The 27,763-nt window shown below is 41.4% G+C and overlaps 1 protein-coding gene and 1 long non-coding RNA gene across 3 annotated transcripts in view; both read right to left on the bottom strand.

The window, feature by feature from the left end:
• Positions 1–27,721, bottom strand: part of LOC108901223 (uncharacterized) — a 101,714-nt gene extending 73,993 nt beyond the window's left edge. The window contains exons 1-2 of one of the 2 annotated variants that reach the window (XR_007813679.1): positions 26,142–27,721; positions 13,206–13,282 (exon numbers count right to left, since the gene is read on the bottom strand). This is a non-coding gene — a long non-coding RNA (uncharacterized LOC108901223). The remainder of the gene's footprint in view (positions 1–13,205; positions 13,283–26,141) is intronic. The other variant, XR_001963863.2, reaches the window with a different exon arrangement.
• Positions 20,249–24,482, bottom strand: zic2a (zic family member 2 (odd-paired homolog, Drosophila), a). The gene is made up of 3 exons (XM_018702635.2): positions 22,929–24,482; positions 21,474–21,637; positions 20,249–21,262 (listed from the first exon to the last, which is right to left on the bottom strand). The coding sequence occupies exons 1-3, from the start codon at positions 23,899–23,901 to the stop codon at positions 21,068–21,070; spliced, it is 1,332 nt and encodes a 443-aa protein (XP_018558151.1). The 5' UTR covers positions 23,902–24,482; the 3' UTR covers positions 20,249–21,067.
• Positions 27,722–27,763: the final 42 nt, after the last annotated feature.

Here is a 27,763-nt window from a genome sequence, read left to right as displayed (position 1 = left end):
CTAACAGAGAGACTTGGAAAGGGAAACGTTGATCCAAGCTCAGAGCCTCGAGGCAGCTTCTGCTCTGACTTGGAGAGAAAGCCTGAGGGTGTCAACCTCAGGAAAGGGGACACTTTCAAAATTTTGATGTAGGAAATGTCTGGAATATAATGGTAAATGTGCTGGCCTGCCACATTTCTCTCCATGTCTGCTCATGTGGCCATTTAAGTTGTCTAATTATCCATACAAAAATAATTGGTCCTCCTCCATGTACAATGACCCTTGTGTTTTGTGCGTACGTGTGGGCACGTGAATGCATGTATGTGTGCAAATCAAGTTTTCACAGACAGTCACAGCTTTAATTAAATTAAAGCAAAGGTGTTAAAGCTGTTGATTGTCAATCTGAACGGGTGAGGAGCACATAATACAATGCATATCAATGCAGCCATGAGTGACTGCAGTCCCCCAGGTGTCAGCCAAATGAGTGTGAATATTCAGCTTTTTCCCCTCCACTTAACTCTCATTTCACTCTGATGACATTTTATTAGCCTTCCCTTGGCAGTGCTGGCGGGTAAGCGATCCAGGAGAAAACAGATTATTTGTACTGCTCATTCTATTCAAATACGAAAAATCATGTGAATACAAAACAAAACAAATAGATAAAAAAATAATAACTTCTTCTGTCCTGGTGTGGAGGCTGCCTCAACTGTTTTACATCATATCTGTGTGACAGGTTGAAAACAAGTGCAATATATTCCAAGTGATAAATGGAGTGGACCTATGGGACTGCATTTTCATCATTGTAGCAAAGACATGATGTGAGAAGCTTCATGTTCCTCCCTCCCTCTCTAACCCAGCCTTCCATGGTCATCACACATTCTTCGTGTCAGGCCAGATAGGAACTCGCTGCCGATGGCCACTCCCCTCCTCAGTCAACCTATTCCTTCCTCTGAGCTGCATATCGATTCAAATGAAAACAAGTTGCCAATCCAAATAAACACCATGTCAAGGAGTCATCCAAGCAGACAGAAATATCTGCCCAGCATGATACCATGGGGCAGAAAAACCACAGGGGCACTGGTGATCCTGACCTCACAGGGGGTCCACAGAGGCTAGAGAGGTCTATGTATGTGTGTGTGTGTGTGTGTGTGTGGACATATTCGTACACTCATATGTGCATGGGTGCACATATGAGAGGCTAATCATGTGTGGGCTTGTGACTCTATTCAAGACATTTATCTGGTCAATAAGTACTATCACTGTTATTGCAGGCCCTGCACTGTACTATAAGCAATTCAGAAAAGGCTCTAATATAGATTTATTCCAGCAGAAATGAGCATTTATGAACTTCTACATGTAACAAATTATTGGGAGACTATGATTATTTCACAATTGCCATGATTGCAATGTGCCCCAGGTATGTTTATTTGCATGTTTACGTATATGCAACAATCAAAAGATTTATAACTCCAAAAGTAAGTAAGTAAAGTATTTACAAGACTAGTGTTTGAGAATTGGAGATCATTCTTGACCTTCAACCATGTCTCCTAGAAATTACATTTATATACTACTGATTTGGTTTGCCATTAGCATTTTTGGGCATGGGTGCTACCTGGATTAAAAACATTTTTCTAGTGTTTGCAGTGCTGCATTTCTGTGTTGCACATATGCCCATGTCCAGCACAAATAAGGGAGGACATACGTTATTACATTTTTAAGTGTTAAGAGTGCCATAGGTATCCCGATGGCCGAATGGTTAAGGCGCCTACCACATGGGCCTCCATGCCCTGAGCAGGCGGACCACAGCCCAACTCCTGATCCAGTCGGACCCTTGACGCAGGTCATTCCCCTACTCTCTCTCCCTGTTTCCTGTCTCGCTACTGTCCTTTCTAATAAAGACTAAAAAAGCCTGAAAACAATAATTAAAAAAAAAAAGTTTTATCACGCTTTAGTTACTGCTAGCTGATACCATATTGCAAGAGTAGATATTGTATTGAAAACAAATTAAATATGTTGTTAATAGAAAATGTGATTCAGATGACATTATGTTTGTCACAAAACTCATCTGCTGTTGGAAATCAGTCATTAGCACAGAGTTGGGACCTTTAGAAAGTGTGTGTGTGTAACAGAATAATCCAAGCTCAAACATCTACTTAGCTTTTCAGAGCTTTGAGTTTAGATTATTCTGTTAGATGACACTACTGTTGTAAGGTGAGATGCAAACACTCATTGCTAACAGGTAATTTCAGGGACATTTGAACAGACTGTAGGAACCCTTTTGGTGCTGTAAAAAAATACAATTGAAAATGTCTTAGTATGCCACAAAGTGGACCATCCTTGAGGGCACCAATTTGAATCCAGCAGCAGGTGCTTCCTGTGCTCCCCATTTGAGTAATGATGATTCGGGGTTAGGACACAAGGAAACTCCCTTAAGGAACCTAGGGAACCTGTGACCTCTACTTGTGTCCCAATGTGCTCCCCCAGGGCCCCATGGAGCAGAAGGCCCACAATAATCAGTTGGACCCCACTGAGTCTGAGCATAGCCACAGCACACCAGGGTCAGAAAGAAGGACAGGAAGAGCTAGTGGTCCACAGGGCAAAGGGGAATGTGCAGGGGGTGAGTGCCAAGGCTCTCATGGTGTTTTTAAGGTCATGCTAATTGCTATGGATGTACAGCATGCCTTCAGTTAGCCCTGGGTTTACTGTGAGGGAGGAGACGAAGGGTGGGGGTTGAGAAGGTGGTGGTACAGGTGTGGACCTTTAATTAAATACCACTGCAAAGGTTAATACATAGAACCAGGAACTATAGCCACCGTTAGGTGGAGGACATTTAAACACAGCCGAGAATATACCTCATGCCGTGAACGTGTGTGTGTGTGTGTGTGTGTGTGTGAGCATGTGCATGTGAGAGAGTATATGAGTGAAACCAGAAATGGAAGAGAAGGTGAAAATTTGAAAAAACAGGTCAGATCACTTAATTTCCTTTGGAAGAATAAGAACATGGGCCATTGAAATTGCAATATAATGAAACTTGACAGCCTTTGCGCAGAGATAGAAGCTATATTAAGAGGTATTGTCACTCCATGAATATCCCTAAACACTTTGTGTGTGTATGTGTATGTGTATGTGTATGTGTGTGTGAGACCCTTGATAATTAGTACCATCTGCCATATTAGAACACCTCTGGAGAGACAGGTTATCTTCACAGAAGCAAGACGGACAATTTGACATGAATTTCTCTGCTAGTGACAAAGACAAAAGTGATGGTATCGCTTTAACAAAGATGGATTGAGAAATTGACTAAATGAGAGAAGAAACCCAGAGGAGCTTGCCTAGCAATTAATACAAATGCATACTTAATAATTTGTCATTCTTTTTCTTTATTCATTCGTCTTTCCATTTTCTCTTAAAATATGTTGCTGTGCATGTATGGCACAGGAATATGCATGCTGTAAGAGGTTCACAGCTGTATGTGGAGCACTCCAAAATTCAAATTACTCAAGAAAACAAAGATGTCTGACCCCTATTACAATTTTGGCTCAAGATCAGCTGCAGAATCAAGAACACTCGCTCACACACAAACAAGAGCCACACACAGAACTTGTTCCTTAGAGTCATCACCAGGAAACTGTGGACTGGGAAAAGAGCTTAGGGACCATTTCAACACAACAAAGATATCCACAAAGCCAAAGAATACACACAGCCCAAATCCAGCAATTCAAATATGTCCTCCTCAGAGAGAGAATGCTCTTTCATCTCGCATCTCAAATTAGACAAAACACACATTGTATTGTCTTCATACAACAGCTTGTATGAAAATTGTCCTTGCAAAAAATTCCACGTGAAGCGTTCATCGCAGCAACAGAGCAGCGTTGAATCTCTGCACCGCGTAAGCCACAGTGTGTATGATGAACTGTGACGAGGCCACGGAGGCTGGCCAACCAGTGGTTTTGGTTACTCCAACTACCCAAACATGCCATTAGGCTTTCACTCAAAGCACTAATTGGGTATTCATGTGGCGTTTTGTTTGTTTATCACCATGTTACCACTGCAAGTCGTGGTTCAACACATCTCATTTTCATCCTGAACATGAAAGCCAGAGACAGTGGAATTTCTGCACTGTATTTCAGCCACAGAGCATAATCTCAGTTAACACAAGCCGGTCTCAGTTCTCTTTTGCTTTGAATTACCACCCGCAGTGGTTTTGTTGTTCCCCCCACCACCACCCCCCATGTTTTGTTAAATAATTTATTCTGCCTTTAAAATTCACTCATAATATATACCTTTTTACATGCAGAGGAGTGAGGAGGATGATGGCAAATGTGCTCATGAATCTTTTGTCATGAGTAGGTGGGAATGGTGGGCTTAATGCGTGGTAGTGTGGTCAGGACTGGAGCGTGATTCTTAAGAAAACAAATATAGTGACATGGATTATGATCTACCTGGGTCCTCTTGAGTCATCACTGTGTGATTGCTCCATTTAAACCAGACTGGACAACCTACACAACTACATCCACCTGCTATTCTTCATTTTAATCTAGTCCTTACACAGCATATCTTTTCTCTCCCTCTCTCTTTCCCTTTCTTGCTCTTATGTTATGGGAAACGTGCGTGGTAGTGACTCTTTCACCTTCGGATCCACTCTCCAGAAAACCTTGCCCACTTTTCTCCCAATGGGTAAATGTGCCCATGTCACCCTGAAAATTGATCGCTGATCCAGAGCTCCTCATTAAAAACAAAAGAGAGAAAGAGCCTCCTCATTCTCCATTTCTATGTTGATATTCCATATTCCTGCACATCCCCTTCCCCTTACTTCTATCAGTCTCTTGCTCCTTCTCTTTCCCTACTGTTCCCTTTTTGCCACAGCCATGTTTCTCGACTGTTTCCAGGGTTTTGAGTTTGGGGTATGTCTAAGCCGCTGCCCGGCTGAGAGCTGAATCTGGCCTCTTTCAGACTCACAGCTTGCGCTCGCCTCTATACTCCTCCTCCGCCTCCTCCTCCCACCGCCTCCTACTTCTCCTCAGCTTCCATGTTGTGGCAGCCACAAGAGGCTTTTGGGAGTGGGCCAATCCGAGCAACCATTGCCGCCATTTTCCCAGCCGCTGAACATAATGTCCACGATGGACATTATGTCAAATAATGACCTCCACTGCAACAAAAATGCATACGTCTTGTTTTGAGGTTTGACTGCCAAACCCTCCGCTGTTGCAAACACAAGACAGCATGGGTGTAAAAGAAAAACTCTACTCTTGTCGTGACAAATATCATTCTATACTATTCTGCATTCACTGATGTAGATTTTTTATTTAGTACTGTATTCAGCTAACTTTGGAGAGGCAAGATCCTAAAGTTATATACTGTTGTGAAACCATCAGGAAGACATTCGATTTAGTTCATGTTTTTCATGAAAACAAGGGATTCACTCTTGTATAAAAAATTATAGTCAGATTGCTTCACAACTCTTTTGACATTGGCGACACAATTGAGTGTCACACCAGAGACCAGGGTCCATACCTGTATGTGGTTAGGTTTAGGGGAAGACTGCTGTGGTTGGTTAAATCTAAATAAAAAGGTTGTGTCTGAAATCACTGTGAATTTTTTCTGTATTAAACCAGACCGTAATCTTTCCCTAACCTTAACCAAGTAAGGTGAGTGCCAAAACACAACCATTAACCGGTAAAACTGCTGTAGTCACTACAAATGGATTTTATACTGCAAGATCAGATATATTAGAGTCATTAATTAAAGCTTAAACAGCAATATAAGTTTTAAAATACATCAGTGATGCAGCTCGATTGGACAGAGAACAGTCGTCTTCCTCGCTATCGAAACATTTCTAACTCCCCGCTGTCTCTCTCTGCTCTCTACTTCCTCTCATGCACTAGGTGCCAAAAACCTGTTCAAGCACACAGTTTTTTCTGTAAATGTGCTGTCATGTCTGAATAAAGCTTAAGGAACACTAACGTAAAATTCACCTATGTCTGAATGACAAAAAGCCATCACTTTAACAGATGGATGGTGCCAGCAACGTTAACGTATTCCATGTCTGAAGAGGACTGCGCTGACATTGACGCGCTGCTTGGCAAGAACTTTGTTTCATTGCAGTTTGAGATCTGAACTTCAGAGCAGAAAAAGAACAGCTTTAAAGTGAAAAGCAAAAGATCTCTTGAACTCACTCATTTTCACTCACTTAGCCGCCTCGTTTCACATCAGGTATTCTGGTTGCCGCTACCTGTTTGAAAATTACTGTCATGACTTATTACCTAGTTGATTTTTTTTTTCTGGAATTTAATTTGGTGTAAGCATGCACATGTGTGAACTGAACTGAACAGCGGGACCACACAGATGTGCGACACAGCCTAGACAGGAGGAGGAGGACTGTATGATCTCGCATATGTCACAAAAGATGCTAACAGGATAAAAAAAAATCTTGTCACTGATGAGTGTGAAAGCAATGTGTTTTACTACATCTAGAAAGAACAAGGGGAGCCTTTTAATGGTTACACACTCATCTCCTCTCCACACTAATCTCAACTGCTGTTTCCTTCCAATTAACAGAATTTGTGGTGCAGAGGAGGCCTCTTACCACACATGGATCAACTTAGTTCTTCAAGAAACTCAGCTGCTTTTTTCATGGAGTCAGACAAACATCCCTGCAAAACGTGACTATTGGTCATCTTAACTCCTCCTGGCTGCTGATATTGTTTATACATGCAGATTGAAGAGGCAACATTCAGATGCTGCTCTGTGCTGGCACCCTGGGTAGGATGGTATAATTAAATGAATTGACTAAAAGGGATGCAATGAATATCCCAACACAGTGTCAGGTCAGCCTCGGTCACAAATTAAAGCCAGGAGCCAAAGTAGGTAAACATGAATTTATCTGAAGCAGGAAAGCAGTGGAATGCATTCAGGACTTGGCTTATGCTTCATTAATGATATATGTGTGTGTGTATGGCATGGAATAGCTTGATCTGATTTGTTTCTGTCAGAGGAGAACACATCTCTTGTACAATTGTTCCAATTTAAGCTCAGTATATACATCTGTTATTTTTCTGAGTAATGCACTTATTAATCCGTTCACTTGATTACAATATGTATGGTTAAATAAAAATAAACATGCAATCAACGTTCAGTGGTTTCTCTGTTTTCACATACACGGTAATCTATACATATACGATAATTATAATTTACTAAACAACGCCTGCTTTCTCTCTCAGCTGCATATACACACAAACACAAACAAATATACCTTAGGAGTATGTGGTGGTGAAAGTGGAAGCTAATTAAATGAGAGACAACAACACACAGGGGAGGTATCTTCTCAGAATCCTATCACCAACTTCATCACAACAGCAGCAGCACACAATACAGGAGATTTACAAGCCACTTGTTGACTTTTGTCTTTTCACCAAATGTTACAAGGTTTAAAAAAAAAGACCCTCCTCTTTATCGCTATGGTTACTTTGGAGTGGGGACCTAAACATACATTCATCCCTATAAATACAGCACAGGAAGGATTGACAGGGAAGATAATGTTATTCAACAGGCAGGCTTGGCTAACATGATCTGTGTAAAATAAGATATTCATTTACTATCACACAATTAATCACTATATGTGTGTGTGCATCCAGTTGTTTTTTTAAGTGGCAGCTTCTGTCGCACTCTGTTCTGAAAAAATGTTTTTATGAGATTACTTTTGCCATAGATAATAGGTTTTGTAGGAAACAGAATTGCATCTGGATTATGTTTTCTATTACTGTTATGTGGATATATTGTTAATTTGGCAAGTTGCAGATATGTTAACAGACAACATATTAATTTTCGGCCAAAACCTCTGTACAGCATGCATTTGTAGTATTTTTATGTAGTGTATCTGATCTCCTGCAAAAACATTACCACCACAGCATAACTGGGAAAACAGTTTAATAGTATATGAATGTAATATCCAGGACAGAGGATTGGAATAAGCATCTACAGCCATTCTAGTGGCTCAGTAAGGCTTTACTTCAACACAGCAGTGCTTACTGCATACTCACAGTGTTAACATGCTGATGTTTAGCAGGCATCTTGGTTTAGCATGTTTACATGTGAACGTTTGCTAATTAGTACTAATCACAGAGCTGATGAGGGTATCAAATTAAACTTTGACTTTATGTTACCGCTAGACAAAAATTCAGAGGATCAACAAATTAAGTAAAATTTATCCCAAAGAACAAGACAGTGTGTTGAAAATTTAATGACAAACTATTTCATAGTTGTAAACACATATCTGTGTACTAAAAGTGTCTATATCATGGTGAAGCTAACATCACCAAAATCATTAGGACTGCTTCAAAAATGAATGGCAATCCATCTTATAGTTGTTAGGATATTTCAGTCTGGACCAAAGTGGTGGACAGACCAACAAACAGACCAACATTGCCATTAGAAGTTTACTTTAATGATATTTTAATTTGATTATTTATATAAAACTATACTGAGACACCTGGCACACATAAATATAATGACAATAAATACCTAAACTGAACAGAAACAAGATTCAAAGCCCAATGCGACACATCTCAGACTGGTTTCCTGACTCATTTTCTTGCTATCTGAAGAGTTCCTAAATTCAGTTCAGTCTAATTAATTCACTTCGTTAAATCAAATGTGGTCAAGTCAATACGAAGGGGTTTGCATGAAAAATGTGATTAGCTTACAGATGAAGCCTCGATTTCTGACACTGTGCCAACTGTACATTTCAACCTCACAGCAGCTATAGCTGGATAAAATGACCCGTCCCTGCAGTATATTCTGGAGTCTGATTGATAATGAGCTCCTCTGTGAGGGTAAACTGGCGCTCCATCTATAGCTGGAATCAATACCAGAGCAATCTAACGTGTTCTAAAACTCCATGCACTAGAGAAAATAAATTTGCATTGAGGGCTCAATGACGCCTGTGTATTGTGATGTAAATACTCTTTTGCATAGACATGAGTCTAAATCCAACAACAAGTAAATTGTCCAGTTCCAGTGCTCTCACAGTTTTGCATAGCTTGTGTTTCAGAGAGCATCTGCATTAGAAATGCTTTGGCGTGCTCAGGTTAAAAACCACTAGAAGCTCTTACAGGTTAGTGTCTATTGTTCGAGTCACGCAAGTCCCTATATGCAGCCTGACCCCATAGTTCACGTGAGAGGTGTAGAAATGCGACTTGCGATTGCGCATCTCCATCCCAGACTTGTGAACCCCCATACTGTAAGTGTCCCATTAGCAGTTCCTCTAGGAGATGGCCGAGATTGACTCTCAAAAGCTTTCCTTTGTGTTTCTAATGTTTCTATTGTTAACTTAGCTAGAAGGTAGCAAGGCAATCAAAACAATCAACCATTCACATGAAATTTGGAAGTAGAAGAAGAGGCTTTGAAAAAAGAGGCAAATGCATCATCCTTCTCGCAGTTAAAACTAGAAATTCAATCAGACGGGATATGAAAAATAATGAAACCATTTTAAGCACGCACAGGTCTGACCAGAAGGTTGTTGTTTATAGCGTTATGCTGAAGAGGTTTGGAACAGCTCTATTGTGCGTTAGGCATGCCTCTTATTGGTGAACAGAGCCCCTGCATGTCAAGCAGAGGTGGGGCACTGTCCCTAGAGTCCACTATCACAGCAGGTTAACCTGGCACTGCTTTTCTAAGGCCTGATTGCCAGGCACCCTGCAGCTCGAGGTAAACCGACAATTTTCCATCAGCAGGGAACGTAGCTTTATTAGCAAAAGTAGGGGGGATGGTGGGAGGTAAGAGGAAAAAAAGTGAAATCAAGTTCACAACGTAGCTGTAGTTGTTATGTAGGAGGGCAATAAAGTGTGATTGCGAATTACAATCAATAAAGACTGAATTTATACAACCTTTGAATAACAAGATAAACCATAACTCATAAAATGGCATCCACTCCAAAACTTAAACATGGATTTCATGGATATTTTTGGAGAAATTTTTACAAATAAGCTCTGGGGTATCTTTCAGAGAAGTCAGATAAAACTGTAAAAGACGAGTCTGTATCTAAAGACTTACTTTAATGTGACACGGGATCTCATCTTGCACAGACTTTCTGACAGGAGGGAAAACATTCACCTGAATAGAAACTGCAGCCTGTGTATCAGAGATGAGACAGACTCTGTGAACAGCAAATCAATATCATCCTCGGGCCGCAAGTGAATTTAGAAGGGCCAACTCCACCACAGATATTATACCTCTAAACAAAACACAAGTAATTCTACAAACAAACACAGACTGTGACGCTATCTGGGTGAAAAAAAAGGAGGAAAAAAAGCACAACTTAGAGGGCAGACAAGCAGTGCCTTATGGTTTTCAAGGTCTCCATTTGTTTTTCCGTGTTCCACTGTCAGGTGCAGAGAGAGGAGAGAGCAGTGGAGAGAATGGCGAGCCATAGAGGGTTAAAAGGCCATGGCTGGGATTATAGCACAAGTAAGGACCCCATACTGTGGCTTGACATGCCTACCAGCTTACAATGCATTTTTCTCTGACAATGCAGGGTCACACACGGTCAGAAAGCATGAAATGTTTTCACACACATGTTGAAAGACAAGTGAAATGCTCAATGTTAAAGAGCCTCCTTCCCTAAGGTTATCTGATGGCGTTGTGCTTTTTCATAACAAAGTCATGTTGCAAAGTCAAAATTAAATTGTGGAAAAAGGCATTTTTATTCACTCCATGCTTGTGACGTCTGACCTTAAAGGACAGTGTAACATGCTCACCTATTTGCTGGAAAGTTTATAGTTCACTGAGCGTGACATTCTTCACTTCAGTTTAGTAAAACATCAAAAAACCCTGTCATTCACCATGTACAGAGGTAATCGTGAACCGCGCGCCATTCACTAACCACACCTCGGTGCCTATAACGTGTACGTTACATAGACCATTACTCTCCCTTTATTGTTAATGAGAGGCCACTGTGCATGAGGACATAGTGAGGGCCGGGTGGTAGTTACTGATCAGCATGGGAGCTAGCTAATCCTGCCACTGATGAACTCATCTGTCTATCTGTCCACTCCACCCTCAGACATGTGCTAACATGCCATAATCGTCATAATTCTACTCGTGCCCTGGGCTCTGCCACCTCAGCCACCTGATTAGGGCCTAAGTCCCACAGGTATCAGTGTTAAAGCTTTAGTAATTTCGCCCTTAGCTTCACACCACCCTGTCTATAGCTTTTCCATTAAATATGTCATGTCTTAGACAGTACGAGAGGCACGTGTTAAAGCGCAAAGAGGGGAGAGGGGCTGTTATTGTCAGTGAATCTCTCTGTGCATCTGACAAAAATAAGGATTCTTCTCAATGTGTCATCTACAGTGCTCCCTGATGCAGCATAGGATTGTCTTTTATCAACAGCAAGCAATGACACATTCCAAATATTTAACACTAGGGGGAATTTCTCATTCAATCTGAGCGTGTTTAAACTGCAAACTGTTTACCCTTAAAAAAAAAAAGCCCCTCCTCTCAATCTTATGTTTTTTCACCAGCTGTGAAAATATCTGTCATGAATACCACTCTTTTCATGTAATTCCCCATCCGCCTGCTTCACTGTAAGCTGCTGTCAACAGTGTGTCTGATTTATTTCTCAAGTGTTGGTGGGACAGGGGCTCCCGCATGGCACTCCTGGACCAGGAAGGGGGGAGTTCCAGAGGGGCAGGCAAAGCCTCAGTCCCCCCCCCCCGGCTCAGGAGACTCTAGGTGGGAAGTAAACTTAGCCAACACTCCTGAAACAGGGCGCCACGCACCCATCAACGCCTCCTTTGCAGGTGAGCAGAGAAAAACAGGAGGGGATGTCAGTCTGCAGCAGGGTGTGCAGAGAACGTGAGATATTTTTTATAGTCATGTTTATATTCATGTTCTGCAACACAAATATGGATCCCTCAAAATTATATGCACAAACCTGACATTGAGAGGAGTAAAAGCACACTGACAAATGTGTAGTACCCTGACAGTTTTTTTTTTTTTTTACACTTCTTATCACTTTCATACACACATGCAGACAGTCACAACACACACTACTATCCATCAGCATGATGCCACTCTTTTTTTTTTTTTTTTTTTTTTTTTTTTGCCCACATTCCCCAGCCTTTCTCCTGGAACAATTACTAGGTTTGAAAATTCAACTAAAGAGAATCACAACTTCTGAAATGAATCACAAATTTTTACCACCCCTGAAGTTACACTTACTACTTTACAGCTAAAGACACAGGAGTATGCAAAAATATTACTGAGATTACATATTTTAATATCTTCTCAAAGAAAATGTGACAATCTGACAAGTTTTATAAACATAACCTTGTTTTTCCCTGGGGGGTCCAGAGGAGGTTGATTGACTTTGGTTGGTTTTACATTTCAGAGACAAATGGCAGGGACTGAATTGGAGGCTGGGTGTAGGAAAAGTAACAGCTTTGCATAAGAATATGCAATCAGTTGCAGGAGAAGGGAAATTCAAAAAAATGCTTTCATGGGATGGGGGAGGTTCTCATTCGTGAATAAATGGTTGTTAAACGCAGCAAAACCTACAAACTATAATACATTTATTCAGTAGTATAGTAAGGGCACTATCTTGGGTAGCATTACACAGTGAATAACACTGCCACAATCTATTAGATCAATTCTGTCGATGAGAAATGTACAAAAACACCCAGAATCTAACAGGACAAGAGTGGACTGGGCATTGACATGTCAAGTGTTAACTGACTGTCTGTCAATACACTCACTGACCAGAAAGGTCTCTTACTGTCAAGGGACTGTGAGGTATAAGGGAAAGAGGGGGGAAAAAAAGTGGAGGTGAAAGTCAATCAAATTATCTCCTTCCAGCCCACTAAACTCAAGAACTGGAGGTAAGCAACCAGAGCCTCTTGTGAGAGAACTGACAATGTCTGTGGGGTGCAATCTGAGCGGCACCCTGCCGAGAGAGGCTAGCACTGATAAACCTGGAAGAAAGGCCTGACTTCTCCAGATTTCCGATAAAACAGAATATTTAGGAAAATAGCAAAAATACAGTCAATAGTTTACATCAGTCTTGTGACCAAGTGCTAGGTTTGATTGAAATGGTGAAAAATAAACCGCTGATTTGCATGTGACAAAGTCTACACCAGTGTGTTATTTGTTTGTCTCCTCTGGTGAATGGAACCCTCTAGAGAGAAGCAGACAGTGAAAATGCTGTTAAGATCAGAGTGATAATGACTTACTGAATAAGAGTCTGCGTCGTGGGGACTGCAACTGGTTTGATCCCTGTCCTCTTTCATTTCTGTCTCATTAGATAAACCTGTGGAAGTCAGACAGCCTTTTACCACCAATGTGTTTTAAGACATTAAACATTCAACACAGTCATGTCACAACACATCATAAATTAAATCATCTCAAAGTGAAGGGGAATTTACCAAAAAACTCCCTTCGCTGTTTTCCTTTAGATTGAGCTTCATGTCAAAGGTTATCTTGTAAGACCAAAAAAAAAAAAAAAGAATAAGAAAAAAATACCTGAAAAGAAAAGAAAGCATAGCAGACGACAGATGGGAGACTAGTGTGTGTGTGTGTGTGTGTGTGTGTGTGTGTGTGGTTTGGGGTGAAGGGGGGGAGCTGTTCAACTCATTCCTGTGTCATGTCATATAAATCTGTTTGAATATGAGCTGTGACTTTTGTTTTCTGATCACTCTTGAATTGAATGTGAATGACAGCCGAGGGGGGCATGAACACCGTGCTCGTACTCAGGTTCACTGGCATGATATATATATATATATATATATATATATTTTTTTTTTTTTTTTTTGAAAAAAAGGTTCCTCTGAAACTTTTCTCATGTGTCACAATGGATGTTCAGACAGGAAGATCAGCCGGGAGAGCTGATTTGTAATGACTTAAAGATTAAATCTTCACATCTTTATACATTTCTAGCAATGACCTTTACGTTCGTTGTCACTGTCAAAGAAAGCAAATCAAATGCTGTTCGCTGTGTGTGCAACTCGGATAACAAAAATCACAAATATGCTCATTTAGCGGGCTATCTGTGTTGTCTTTTTAAATAAACATAGTGAGTGATATGATATGATCGAGTTGCTCACCACGATCATATTTTCCCACAACACAGGATAAGCCAGTTTGGTGCCAAACACTTGCACTCACACCCGGTCTCCTTCCTATTTTGTTTTGGTCTTTTCTAGCTTTTAAACTTTACCTTTTCAACTTTAAGAAACAAGTGTGCACAATGATCAGAACTTCAAAAGTTTAAAATATACTTTTCTGACGGCGTTAGCTTATCAGTGATACTTCCTGTAAGGGATGTAGAGCTAAAGCTGCTCCATTTGTAATTTAGTTTTCGGTGATTTCCATGTTGGATTACATGTTACTTTTGTCCATGCTGTTGAACTTGACTGTGAGTTTGGCCTGACAATGGTCTTGTTTAAGCTTCATCTGAGGTGGTCTTAATGATGAAGAATGTAAGGCAGACTTTTCCATCATGAGCTTTAAAAATATGAATTGCGAAACGGCCACAAGGTATGTTCCATTACTTGCTAGCATTCCCATAAAACAGAAAACACACACCACCCAGTCACCTTTCCACACAGTGTCCCCCAGGGGCACAGGCTCTGGTCTGTTTGAAGATCAAAGCAGCAGAGGTAAAACAGCATGTTTACAGGTGTTGGGAAATTGAAAATTTCCTTGGCTGAGTGTGGTTTTGAATGGAAAAGGAAGTCTGCGATCATATGAGTGTGTTGGTATCTGTGTGAGGGGGAGTCATGACAGTCTGTTTTTTTATATGTATACATACATATATATATATGTGTATATATTTTTTCTTATGTCAGCTTGGGGGTGGGGGGATGATAGCCACTGTGTGCCTGGTTGGTTTTGTATTCTGCTTGCTGATAATTGGCCTTTGATGGTACAGCTGCTCCTGTCTCCTGCAGCAGAAAAGAGTTACCTGAAAACGTCTCACATTAACAACGCATTACCCATTGTGGCAAATAAACAGAATTGGCAAGGTGTTGTGTAGGAGCCATATTGAGATCCTCGCTGCAAAAGCAACAGCAGGGGAGGATGCTGAGTTTGTGAGGGATTAGTTGAATTCTAACACTTTTTTGGGGGGGACGGGGGGACCACAACAATGGGAACACCTCAGTCAAGCTCAAGTATGTCATTCACTCTGCACCTCTCTACTTTGTGTTTCTCTGTGTGCATGAGAGGACCAGTCATGCCAAGCTTTCTGCATGAAAGGGAGAGTGTTTAGCTTTTGAGGCTATTTGTGCTTCTGACTCTGTAGTGTTTGTGTCCGATGGGAGGTGCCTGCGCCAGCTTCCTTAAAGGAGTAGGGGGTTTTGTTTGTTTCTCCGCCGTGCCAGGAGAAGTGACAGCCATTCCGGCTCTTTCACAGAAACACATTCATCTGTGTGAGAAAAGGCGGCCGCTGAACTCAGATGAAAGGCCACGGGGGCTGCGTAGCACAGGAAGGCAGACTGTACATCGACTTCAGTACAAACACAACATAAGCCATGTCACAGACAGACAGACAGACAGAGAGACAGAGAGAGAAAGAGATTCTCAGAGATAAGGGAGTAAAGAAAGAAAGAAAGAAAGACTATACTCCTTTCCTCAAGAAAGAGAAGCAAATAGCAAAGAATTAATAGATTCTTACAGTATTAAAGATAATATGTTGACATTTGAGACATTAAGTATGTATTTATTGCACTTAGTAATAACATGGACTTCACTGGACTGACCTCTCTATCAATGAGGGGCTCCATTAAGGGCCTATCACAAACAGCCTCCTGTGCTCCTTTAAAGCTTTAATACATATCATAAACTGTCTCCTCAACTTTAATTCATATCAGGCCATAAAACTACATTTTCTTTCAGATGTGTGAAGCATTTTATGGATAAATAAAGCTGTATTATGCCTAGAACAATTTATTTATTTATTGTTCTGTGTTTGTTCATATTGGATATTTATACTGAAATATTGTGTGACATTAGTTTTTTTTTTTAGGGGCTGGGGATGGAGGGGGCAAACAGGCCCCGCTGTTTGAAGTGACACTGGTGTGACTATAAATAACACAGACCGGCGAACGGACACACTCATTTCATTAGAGCACTTCAAATTCAATTAGAGGACATGGCGTTTGTTTTAAAAGTTTTCTTTCAAAACACCGCTGCCGATAAACTCTTCATGGTGTCTCTGTTATTTCTACCGAGGAGGCCCATTTGGGAAGTATCGCATTGAGAAACGAAAAAAAAAAAAAAAAAAAAAAAAAAAAAGAGACACAAAATGATAGTGAGTTAAGATGTGTAGCCATGATGCATATTTTTTTTAACCCCATGAATGAAACATAGGTGTTGATGACGCAGCTATTCACATAAATAAAGAGGCCTGCAAACAGCAAGTCGAATTAACATCGTCTACAACATGACACACGTCTACCTAAAATGTCAGAAATCAATTTGAAATAAGCGCATTCAGAGGAGCAAGGCAAAAGTTTACATGGAACAATTTATTTATTTACTTTTACAATTTATTCCATTGTTAATTTTTGTTGACTACTTTTTTCTTTTCTTTTTTTTTTTTGACTTGTGCGCATGCTTAAAAAGGGTAAATAGTAATAATAATAACAACAAGCGCGCTGTTGTTGCGACGTACCAGGTCCAGTTACTTTATTTTTTTCTTATTTTACAATTATTATTATTATTATGGTTGATTTAAAAATAATACTAAAAGTTCTGCAATACCATGTTTTTTTTCTATTGTACAATACAGTCTCTCGGTTATAACAGAAGGCTGTGTTTTAAAAGCCCAGTAAGTCAATTATACAATCCTAAATTGCCAGAAATTACGATGACCTTCATATTGTGCGTTATGACGCTTCATAACTTTAAGTACATCCGGTCAAATACAATTGACATGATGTGGCTGTCTGTCAGAGGTGTAGCTCTGTCAGCAGGCTTTATTAAAAATACATTAAACAAACAAAATGTTTTCCTTTAATGACTTTAACAAACACACATGGAGGGAGGGGGAAAAAAAAACCAACTACGCTGCCATAGGCTGTGTGATGAATTATAAATGACTGAGAGCAATGACCGAGGCTCCTCAGCCTGCTGGTGCTTTAGTGTTATTTTCCCAAAGCTCACACGTTTAAATGAGCGATATTCGTGCAAAAATAGACGATTTATTTCAATAACACATCATTGTAGACTTTTTGTGCGTTGCAAGCAAACATAGATGTGTGCGTGAGACAGACAGAAAGAGAGAGTAAGCAGCAGTTAAATTCACCTGACGTGACTGACAGGTCTGATATGTTGTAGTGGTTGCACACCAACACGGACACGCAAGCGCGCGCGCAAAGACTTGATTTCATTCCCTGGTGGGGGGGGGGGCAATCACAACCGCTCCTCGCTTCACCCTGCTTCACTCCCAAACTTCAAGCCTCACCCCAATTAACACAGGAGCCACCTCAGCTCGCGCGGTGAACTGCAACTGCAGTGAAGCTTCATTTAAACAACGTTGTCCCCAAATATCGACACGCTTGCCCCTGTCAACTGGTGTTGATCATAAATGTGTCCCCAAATACGGCCTATGGCAGCCCACAGTCCACTCTCTGTCTCCCTGTCTCTCTCTCTCTCTCTCTCTCTCTCTCTCACACACACACACACACACACACACACACTAACGGGGGCATGACATTCATCCTCGCTGACGTAGTGCCAAATAACGTTGTGCGCAATGACACATCAGGTCGGTGATTAAACGAGTGAATATTTGATATTCTTAAACAATCTGCTGCCGCTGTACTCCGTGAACACACAATAAGTCTTTCCATAAGCTGCCGAAGAAGTTGAATGAAAAAGAAAAAGAGAGAGAGAGAGAGAGAGAGAGAGAGAGAGAGAAAGTCTCCTTGAAACTGAGTTGAATCAACCTGCTGAAAGGATGAGATATTAGATAGACAGTCAAAGATCTGGATATTCAAATGTCGACTGTGCAAAAAGAGGCTTTAACTCCATAGGTACCAGTCTGAATAGTAGTTCAATACTCTAAATTAAACATCACATTCAAATGATGATTGAGGCTGATGTTTAAGTTCCACATTTGAAAAAAAAAAAAAAAACACGTTTGTTGTGTTTTTTGTTTTTTTCCTCTATAAAAATGTGGATTAGCAGGTTTTAACGCAAGTCACCCAAAACACACTTCAAAGATTTCCTCCTGAACTTTGACCCGAGTTCAAATGCAAGACCTATAAACATCACCAGTCAGCTACAGGGCCCAGTGAAGCAGGCTGAGCTCTGTGTACTTACAGTAGCTATTGTATCTTTACAGTACAGTCAACAATGTACAAGGAGCTGTGAGGAGGAGGACGGTGGGGGGGGGTGGGGGGGGAGAAAAAAGCGCTTCCTTCTCTGCGGATCAATATCAACGCAGCAGGAGCCGAACAGGAACCGGGATCGACGCACTGTGTGGAGCTGACCTTTCCCACTCCCCACAGGTCATACCTTCCTCCGCCGGAGAGGTCACCGGGCCAGCCACTGAAGGGGCCATTAGGAGGTAAATAAACCAGTAAAAAAAAAAAAAAAAAAGAAAGAAAGAAAATTCTGTCTCGTGCACCTCACCCGCCTCAGTTAACACACTTTTTTCTCTTGCCAAAAAAAAAAGAAAAAAGTTTGCCCTTTTTTAATTGGCTGGTAATCGAAATATGTGAGGTGTATCATGGGAAACGAGGCCAACAAAACTCGAAGTTATACAAATATTTTAAGGAGAGAAGAAAAACATATTTTTAGTAGGTTCTAACTGATTTTAATTGATCTCATTGCCTGGTTGTAATCAGCGTCGCTTCCCTGGAGATCCCTAGCACCCTTTTTTATTCACTACATAATTCTGTGAGCCAAGTAACGTGAGGAGCTTGTACAACAGGAAACAGCAGCAGCTCCAAACAGACTGCCACTTGCTGCTGCTGCTGGTGCAGAGGAGAGTCGGCCTGCAGCGATATCCACCATCACTAACAAGTCCCACTGCGTGTTTGCTATGTTTCTAAACATCCATGAAGCAAGACTCATATAACAATAATGACAGCAACTCATTCACACAGAAGCATGTGCACTTAGCAGAGGCCAGAGTCTCACAAAAACGATTAACAACCAGCTGACGAACACGTCAGTTATTTTTCCCTCTGCCTTATTTAGTACATCTAAAGACTATAGCCTTAATTCAGGCCTTCAGTCGGGACTGCGATGCTCACTCTTCAAAGAGCCTCAGATCTGCATGTGCTATAAAAGTTCACTGACAGTAATCTGCGCTATTATCTTTACCCACAGCACCACAAAAAATATAAATAAAAATAAAAAACAAAACAAAAACAAACAAACAGCAATCACGACTAAAGCGTTTTCAAAACCATTCAAATTCATAGCAGGGACCACGGGAGGATATACGGCCATTTCCCATAACAAGTTACAACCAGAGCAAGAAGCAGCTCTCGCAGACCACAGGACCGAGCCAAGTTAAGTTCAAGTTCACGGGGCTGTTTCTACACCACCACCACCACCACCCCTCTTCCTCCCACCTCACCCCCACTCCTGCACAGTGAAGTGTCCAGCCCGGGAGAAGGGGGAGGGTGGGGGTGGGCAGTGTTTTCAAATAAACTCAGTAACTGACCTGGGGAAAATATAAAGTGACAAGATATGATTTATGGAAAGAGAAAACCTTTGCTGTTTTCTCTCTCTCTCTCTCTCTCTCTCTCTCTCTCTCTCTATCCGTTATGAACAGACCGGTATAAGCACAAACCCCTGAGTGTGCTGAGTATGCAAAAATCAAAACGCCTAGTTTGCTTGGATTTTCTTCATTTAAATAAAGAAGAAATAAATAAACAAATACATGAAACCCAAAAGCAGATTAGGACTAGTTAGAATTTAATTCCTCCTTCTAGTTCCTGTTTGTCAGGAACTAGAAGCGTGCACACAGTTCAAATAAATTCCCAAGTTTTTAATTTACAGCACCACAACAGCCACATTGTGTAGGGCCTGTAAGCATGCTTTGCAAAGCTTGAGGTAAAACACTGCAATGTTCTCAAGCCCCAAGGAGAAGACTTAAGAGAATAACAAATTTATCAAGAGTTTCTGACTAAGTTAGAAAGTCTGAGATGTAGTACATTTTCCTGGGGACGTAAGATTAATTCCAAGAGAGACTACATGCCTCCAAAACAAGAGAAAACTCACTACCGGCGATAGAAAGCATGAAAAAGCAAAGAAAATATTTAGCACTTGCAACACCTTTTATTATATTTGTATGCAGTAAAATTCTTATCACAATAAGGAAGAAAACACCTCTTAAACTTTGAACAAAAGCACATAACGAAACAACTGCCCATGTTTAGCTCGTAATTGTACATATTTATAGTAAAGAAACATTCTTTATAAATACTGTTTCATCTGTAGCAAGTAAATACCATAATTTAATTACAAATGGATAAATATGGCAGTTGATATTTACAAAAGGATGGGTGTAGTTACAGAAAACCGAACGGCACAACGTTTATTTTCCTCACAATCTTCCAGATAGTATTTCACAATTCAAACTTGCAAAGCACAAAACATCACAAGTTAAGCCCAGCAAACTAAAATATACATTCACAAGCATAATATTGTGGTCTGTTTGAGTTAAATGTTAACTTTGGCACTCTTTCCAGTTTATAGATGTTTAGTATAGTACAATCAATTTGCCTTAAGATCACAATATTCAACATTATAGTACAATTTAATTGTAATATGTGCACTAAAAGTCCAGTTAGAGAAATAGCTACCATTGAAGGAACATCTATACACCAAAGACTGACAAACTATCACAACCAATGGGAAAGTGGGCTTTTAGTAGTTATTTACAATATGAAATACACCTCGACTATTGTACATATTTTCCTCTGTTGGTAATCGTCATCTTCCCTGGTGGATCGAGAATAACAAAATAGAAAATAAACAAATGTTTGTGTGCCTCTTGTGTGCACGTGTCCCAATCTCCTGCTGGATGTTCCAGTGCTGTGAAATGAGTGTGTGTTGCTTCATTTCATCTTAAGTCCTAGACATACCATTCACTGAAATTGGAGGATAGGCCGCTGTGGCTGGTGGTGTTGTGGACAGCTGAGGCTGGGGACAGGGTGGTGTTGCTTTGGGTCTCGGTGGTGGGAGACACCAGGCCCGGAGGTGTGGAGGATTCATACCCAGAGCTGGCTGCTGGTGATGAGTCTGATGCTGATGGGGAGGATTCGTGGACCTGGGGAAATAAAATGAAATAATATGAATAAGTTTAAAAAAACTAATAAAATACTGACAAAATTTGAGAGAATTTAAATGTGAATTAATTATTTCAAATCCACAACAGAGCAACTAATATCAGCATTTATGTGTTGATAACACACAAACATTGTACAGGCCTCGCTCAGACATAAGCATTCAGGACACATTTCATGACAGGAGGCATTTACCTTCATGTGTTTTCTTAGGGAGCTGGGATGTGTGTAGGACTTGTCACACATTTTGCAGAGATAGGGCTTGTCCGACGTGTGAACATGCATGTGTTTCTTTCGGTCGCTGCTGTTTGCAAACCTTCTGTCGCAGCCCTCAAACTCACACTGGAACGGCTTCTCTCCTGCAAGGAGGTGGGGAGGAAGAAACAGTTAGATAATTTACATGTGGGGAAATACCTTGGACTGAGTGTGTAACGACAGGGAGCTGTGCTGATCATTCGGTGCGTAAAATTCAAATGCAAAAGTTGAGTATAGAGTACTGTGAGTGTGTTCCCTTAAAAAAAATAAAATAAAATAAAAATCACAGTTTTGGACACAACTCATATCACGGTACCAATTGGGCTATTCAAAGTTTGGAGCGTATTTTCTAATAAGATGTGGGGGAAGCTGCTACATCTTATTTAGCCCTGAATAATGCGCATAGTGATTTTTGGAGGGGGTGGGTGGGTGGGAGAGGGGGGTGGAGGGGTAAGGCCGTCCTCAGTAGGCCTACAGAAGGCGTACCATTTGCTTGTGAGACAATAAAAATCTAATTAGCACCTGAGCAATTCCATGGCACGGCACCATCACGTATCCCCACCCCTCCCAAGAAAATAAGTCTAAATGTGAAAGGCTGGTAATGGCCCTGTCTAGCACCTTAGCTCCTGTCAAAGGGGACGCATGAGAAAACAAAAGGCAATCCCTCGCGCATAAACAGTGCCGCATGGTGCTGTGCCCGGCGAAAATCTACAGCCTCAACACACGACAAGCAAATACAGAAATAAATACAGGCATTTTGTCCCATGGCGGAGTGATCGATATGGAAATGGAAGCGGTGTGGAAGCTATAAAGCGCAGAGCTGCGAACTAGCTACATTAAACCAACTGATGTGATTTACTACTAGCAGTCTCGTTGATCTTACGATGCACGCAGCGCGCTCTCACAAGTCCCCTTTGACCCATTTTAAAGTTTGCCCCCCCACCCCACCCCCTCCCCTTAAAAAAAAAAAAAACAATAAAACATCGACAAACGGAGTCAAATTGTTTTCTACGCGTTTTGGAAAATTTACACCAGGAGAAGTATTGAAATGTTCACGGTGTCGCCGCACACTGAGGAAGGGAATTATTCCACTATTCTCATAACTCATCCCCCCCACGCACACACACACACACACACACTCACTGGATGTGGTGTTAAATCTACTCTGACTGTTTCTACTTTCTCATTAGGCTCTCTACTTTAGCAGCCTAAAATAGCCACTGATAATCAGATCCTAATTTGTGTTTGTGTTGGCAAAAGGCACACGTCTAACAACAGCAAAAATAAATGCACATGCACGACTAGTAACGACAACAACAGCGACCTTGCTATTTAAATAAAATCAATAATAATAATAATAATAATAAAAAGATTTCACAGCATCATGATAATTACCTGTATGTGTTCTCTTGTGTATCTTCAAGTTTTCCGACCGCGCGAAGACCTTTCCACAGCCGGGGAACGGGCATGGAAAAGGCTTCTCCCCGGTGTGCACCCGAATGTGGTTAACCAGTTTGTATTTCGCCTTGAACGGTTTGCTCTCCCGGGAGCAATCCTCCCAGAAGCAGACGTGGTTAGTCTGCTCCGGTCCACCGACATGCTCCACCGAGACGTGCGTGACCAACTCGTGCATGGTGCTAAAAGTTTTGTTGCAGCACTTCTTCGGGTTGCTGAGCTGCTCGGGGTCGATCCACTTGCAGATGAGCTCCTGCTTGATGCACTGCTGCCTCATGTAGCGGAAAAAGGCACCGGGGTGGTGATGGGCTGCCATGTTCATCCCCATGTTCATATTCATGGAGCCGTACTGGTTGTGGAGCTGCGCGGCCGAGTACGGGTCGGTCCTCGGGCTGGAAACTTGGTGGTACTGGTCGGAGCGTCCGAAAACTTCTCCGGGTAGTCCGAGCCTCATTTGCCCGTTCAGGACATTCGGGGATCCGTGGGACCCGTGTTGGTCGTGGATCCCGGGGAACAGAATGTGGCCTTGAGTGTCTGTGTGGGAGTGATGAAGGGATCCCGCCGTGGGGCCAAAAATAGTATGTTGGCTGCTCGCCGGAGAGGATTCTCCGAAGCCACGACTACGAAAGAGAAAGTCCCTGGTGGAGTTGAAAGGAGAGCTTGCATACGACGTGACATGGGCGGCGTGAGCCCCCAGAGCCGCAGCGGGGTAGCCCGGCGCCTGGGTGGTGAAGGCAGAGCTCTGTCCCGGAGAGAGATCATGGTTCAGCTTAAACGCACCCATGTGTGCGGAGTCTACAAAGCTATTTTGTGCCAAACTCAAGTCTCTCTCCTGCATCTCGCTCGCAGAGTGATGCCTGGCAAACGAGCCCACTCCCAGTCCGGGGAACTGGTGACCGGCATCCAGTAACATTATTTCAGAAAGCGGTTTTCTTTTCTCTCTCTCGCTCTCTCTTTTTTGTTGTTTAAATCAGTGCAGGGTTCAGAGCTACAGCGAGTCAGTTAAAGAGAGAGAAAAAAAAAACAACAAAATCAAATGTTGATGCTGGTAAGCAACGATTCAACTTCCAGCCTTGGAAACACCATATCAGGTGCGATTCAAAACGCTGCTCCGATCATGAGGGAACAAATCAGCTTGTCTTCTCGAACGCAGAATTTACTTCTAGTTAACTTGCGAGCGAAAAATCCAAATGTGAAGAGTGAAGAGTTTCCCGGTGTCCTGTCCTCTTGACTGCGACAGTTGGGTTGCGTTTTTTTTTTTTTTTTTTTTCAATTTTAAATGCACTCGAAGAATTAAATAATTATCTTACTAGGTGTCCTCTGCGCACACAGAGCGAGAGTGGCTGGAGCATCTCAAAAAATCGCTGTTCCGATTGGGTATGTATTTATTTCTCTGGCTTGCCTGTGTTTATTGCGGAGGGTCCCTGTTTCTCCGTGGACTGGCTCTACCTCCTCTTCCGCCCCCTTTAACTGGAGCCCGTTCATTCTTTCCTCGCGGTCTCATTGGCCACTGCGCCTCATCAATCCCAGGTGCCCCTCCAATAGCAGGTAGCGCTTTGGCGACTTAATAGCGCAACGCCATTTTCCACTAATAATTACCGCCTACTTTTAGGAGAACATTTGAAGGGGGGGGGGGTACGGGCGAAAGGAGCAAGACGAGAGAGAGGAGCGAACATGTTTTTGTTGTTTATGTTTCGTGGGTGCCAAGTTGTAGTATGTATGAAAGATAAAAATGTGGCATTTGATGAGATATAATAAGACTGGAAAGACGGAGATATTTATATCAGAAGGGGGGAAAAATATGTGGAGGGTTAGGAAACTGGTTGTTATTAACTTAATCTAAACACACAGCAACAGCTTAATGTATTTTACATTTGCAAACTTAAAAGAAGAATCACGCTGTCATCACTCCACTATAACCAACAGAGAGCCGTGCTATTAAACATATAGCAATTAACCACCATGATAACTATAATGACACCATCTACTAACATAGCATAAAATCCTCAAAAGCGTTCAGTACGCATGTCAGCATGACTGCAGAAATGACTTCAAATTATGTGCAGGCATCTTTGCTCCTATAGAGCATCATACACTGCTTGGATATTCAGTTATTTTATTACCTTCCAAAGTCCACTGAGGGCGTATCGATTCTCTGAGCCAAAAACGCATGACAAGCAGGTACTGTAGTAATATAACCATGCAAAACACATTGTTTTTTGAAATTATTTTCTGATGTAATAATTATTCATGCAACGTCTTACTGAAACCCCCGTTTTAAACATTGGCACGAATCATTAAAAAAAACTGCTCGATTTGAAGCCACCTCTAGATCTTTAAATGCTGATATATCAGTATAATCTATTACTGAATTAAGATATGACTCTGAAGCCACTTAATTCTTCACAGCTGAAAAAGCACGTGTGGCTCCATATGGAGTCCAGTGGTTTTTCACTGGTTGCAGAACCACAACTGGGCCTTTAGTGGTGTTCCAGTGCTCACACTGGCAACCACCGGTGGTTGTTGGTTCTTTTTTTTTTTTTTTAATGGTTCCATATGTTGCTGGTTCTGCTTCCTCGGTGGTTCTCACATTCACCACACCAATTAAGTTACACGCTACGGTGGTGAACTGCGCTTAGATCCAAGTAAACCATTAGTGACCTATAAGGTCGAGAGTTTCCTGAACTTCTAATAATAAAGTTTTAGCAATAAAAGTCACGTCTTTAGCTGATATTGAGTTAGGATGTTATGGTGCTCTCTCTCTCTCTCTCTCTCTCACACACACACAGAGGGAGAGAGAGAGAGAGAGACAATGAGAGTGTAAGGTTTTGTCTTAGCTTCCAAAACGACGTCCCCAAGAAAACAATATGCTACAGCCACTGTGTTTTTCTCAGTTACCTGACATTTTCTACATGGGATTTCCTTTTTGGCTCCCACGCAAGCACGAAGAAATATATCTGACAAGAGGTAAGTCATTAAAATAAACAAATAAATAAATAAAATATTTTTTTTAAAAAAAGGAAAACAAGTATCCGCTTCGTCTGCTGGCAACTTTCCATGACAAGCATGCACTGAATCTGCGTTCTAATGGGCATACACAGGCCGTACACCACAGCTGCTCGCTCAAGTACAAGTCAAAGGAAGTTTACTTACATTTTCACCACATCAAAATCCCACAAGCTCTCCCGTTCCAACACACAACACAATTCTGTGCTTCTCTAAGTTCTCCTGGTGCTCTGTAAACGACAAATAATGTTGAAGGCGAGGGAAACGTTTAAAAACTTTTTTTTTTCCTCCTTCTTTTTGAAATTGTGTGTCTCTTAGCTCAGAGTGGGACAGGCTGAGCGTTGTGTGCCATTCTTCCAAGTCTATTTCGACCCGCACCACAGGAAACGCAGGAGCTGATCCAAGTTCAAAGTCACGTCTGCCGACCCCTATAAGAAGTTCTTTATTTCTCTGGAAAACCACAAAACCTTCCCCAGATAGGGAAAAAAGAGAAAGAAAATTAAAAAAGAGGAAGGGGAGAAAAAAAAATCAATCGGGTAGAGGCACATGGCTGCGGGTTTTCCCTTCTGTTTGGAGAAGAAAGGGGGTCTAGGCTATTGAAAATCCCCCAAAGACCAGTATTTCAACAGGTTTTAGGAGCAGCAATACACATTGAGACACGGGATACAGATGTAAAATATAAATCAAGTGAAATATTACTCAGAATGATCTGAAGTTGGAGCTGATAAAAAGTGACAGTTGCAGTCTATACGCTGGAAGTGCGTGGCAAAGGTTATCGATAAAGTCTTCATCACATAAAGGCGCTTTGCCTGTGTATTATAATGGGGGCCAGAGGCATATTTCTCCTCTCTGTTATCTGACAATATCAATATGTTGACACACTGGAAGGTTACTTGTGTGGCTTCCGTGACCTTGTGTTTCATGGATGTTTGACCTATGACCCGTTAAGACCACATATGTTGCCCTCTTGACTCCTTTTGGTAAAATAACCCTGTTAATGACAAAGCGTCTTTGTTTTAGAGAGAGAGAGAGAGTGAGTGAGTGAAGGAGAGAGAGGGAGAGGTTTAAGACGTCCCCCTCTTCCGTCTGAGGCATCTACAGCTTTAGGTAATTTGGAAACCATAAGTCAATAGCTTGAGTTTCCCTTTATTGCTTTTGATAGTTTGAGAATTTTTTAGGTTTCAGTGCTTGTGACATTTCAAAATACGAAAAATGAGAGTGAAAAAATATAATCAACTTTATAATTCTTATTCATTTTCTCGGTGTATGGATTAGGTTCCATTTAATGCGGGGTTTAGTTGAATGTGTAGGAAACAAGGGCCCTTAAATCATAAACAATGCACCCACTGCTCCTTTTTGTGTTTTATGGGTTTCCAGTAGCTCTCACTGGAGCAGGGCATTATTTTATTTATTTAAAAGAAATCCCCGAGACAACGGGTGATCACCCATGATCACTATTAAGTACATTTCAAATTCTGATTAAAAATATATAAATATGACAGAGATATGTCATTTGTGGAAGTTAAATTAAAAAAAATAAAATAAAAAAAGAGCAGCTGTTAATAAGTAATAAACTGACAGAAAAGCGAGCCGAAGTGATCTCAACACCAGGATGGAAACTGATCCATTTCCTCTCTTATTTTTTTTTTTTATAGATTAGCACACGTTTTAGAAGTTTTCACATTAAACGTCTATTCAAAGCCCTCTACAGTTGCTGCTTATCAACGTGCACGTGCAACAGGCCCATAACATGTAACCCCCCCACCCCC

Source organism: Lates calcarifer, linkage group LG1 (assembly GCF_001640805.2).
Source record: "Lates calcarifer isolate ASB-BC8 linkage group LG1, TLL_Latcal_v3, whole genome shotgun sequence".
Classification (NCBI taxonomy): Eukaryota; Metazoa; Chordata; class Actinopteri; family Centropomidae; genus Lates; species Lates calcarifer.
The sequence above is the reverse complement of the archived record's forward strand: the minus strand, read 5'-3'. Positions and strand labels throughout refer to the sequence as shown.

Bases quoted from the DNA above. Each gene is read 5' to 3' on its own strand.
- zic2a (XM_018702635.2), bottom strand. From the start codon at position 23,901: ATGTTACTGGATGCCGGTCACCAGTTCCCCGGACTGGGAGTGGGCTCG. The intron at 21,638-22,928 runs GTAATTATCATG...ACCTCCTTGCAG, and splicing joins ACACAAGAGAACACATACAG to GAGAGAAGCCGTTCCAGTGT. The intron at 21,263-21,473 runs GTAAATGCCTCC...TTATTTCCCCAG, and splicing joins CCCTAAGAAAACACATGAAG to GTCCACGAATCCTCCCCATC.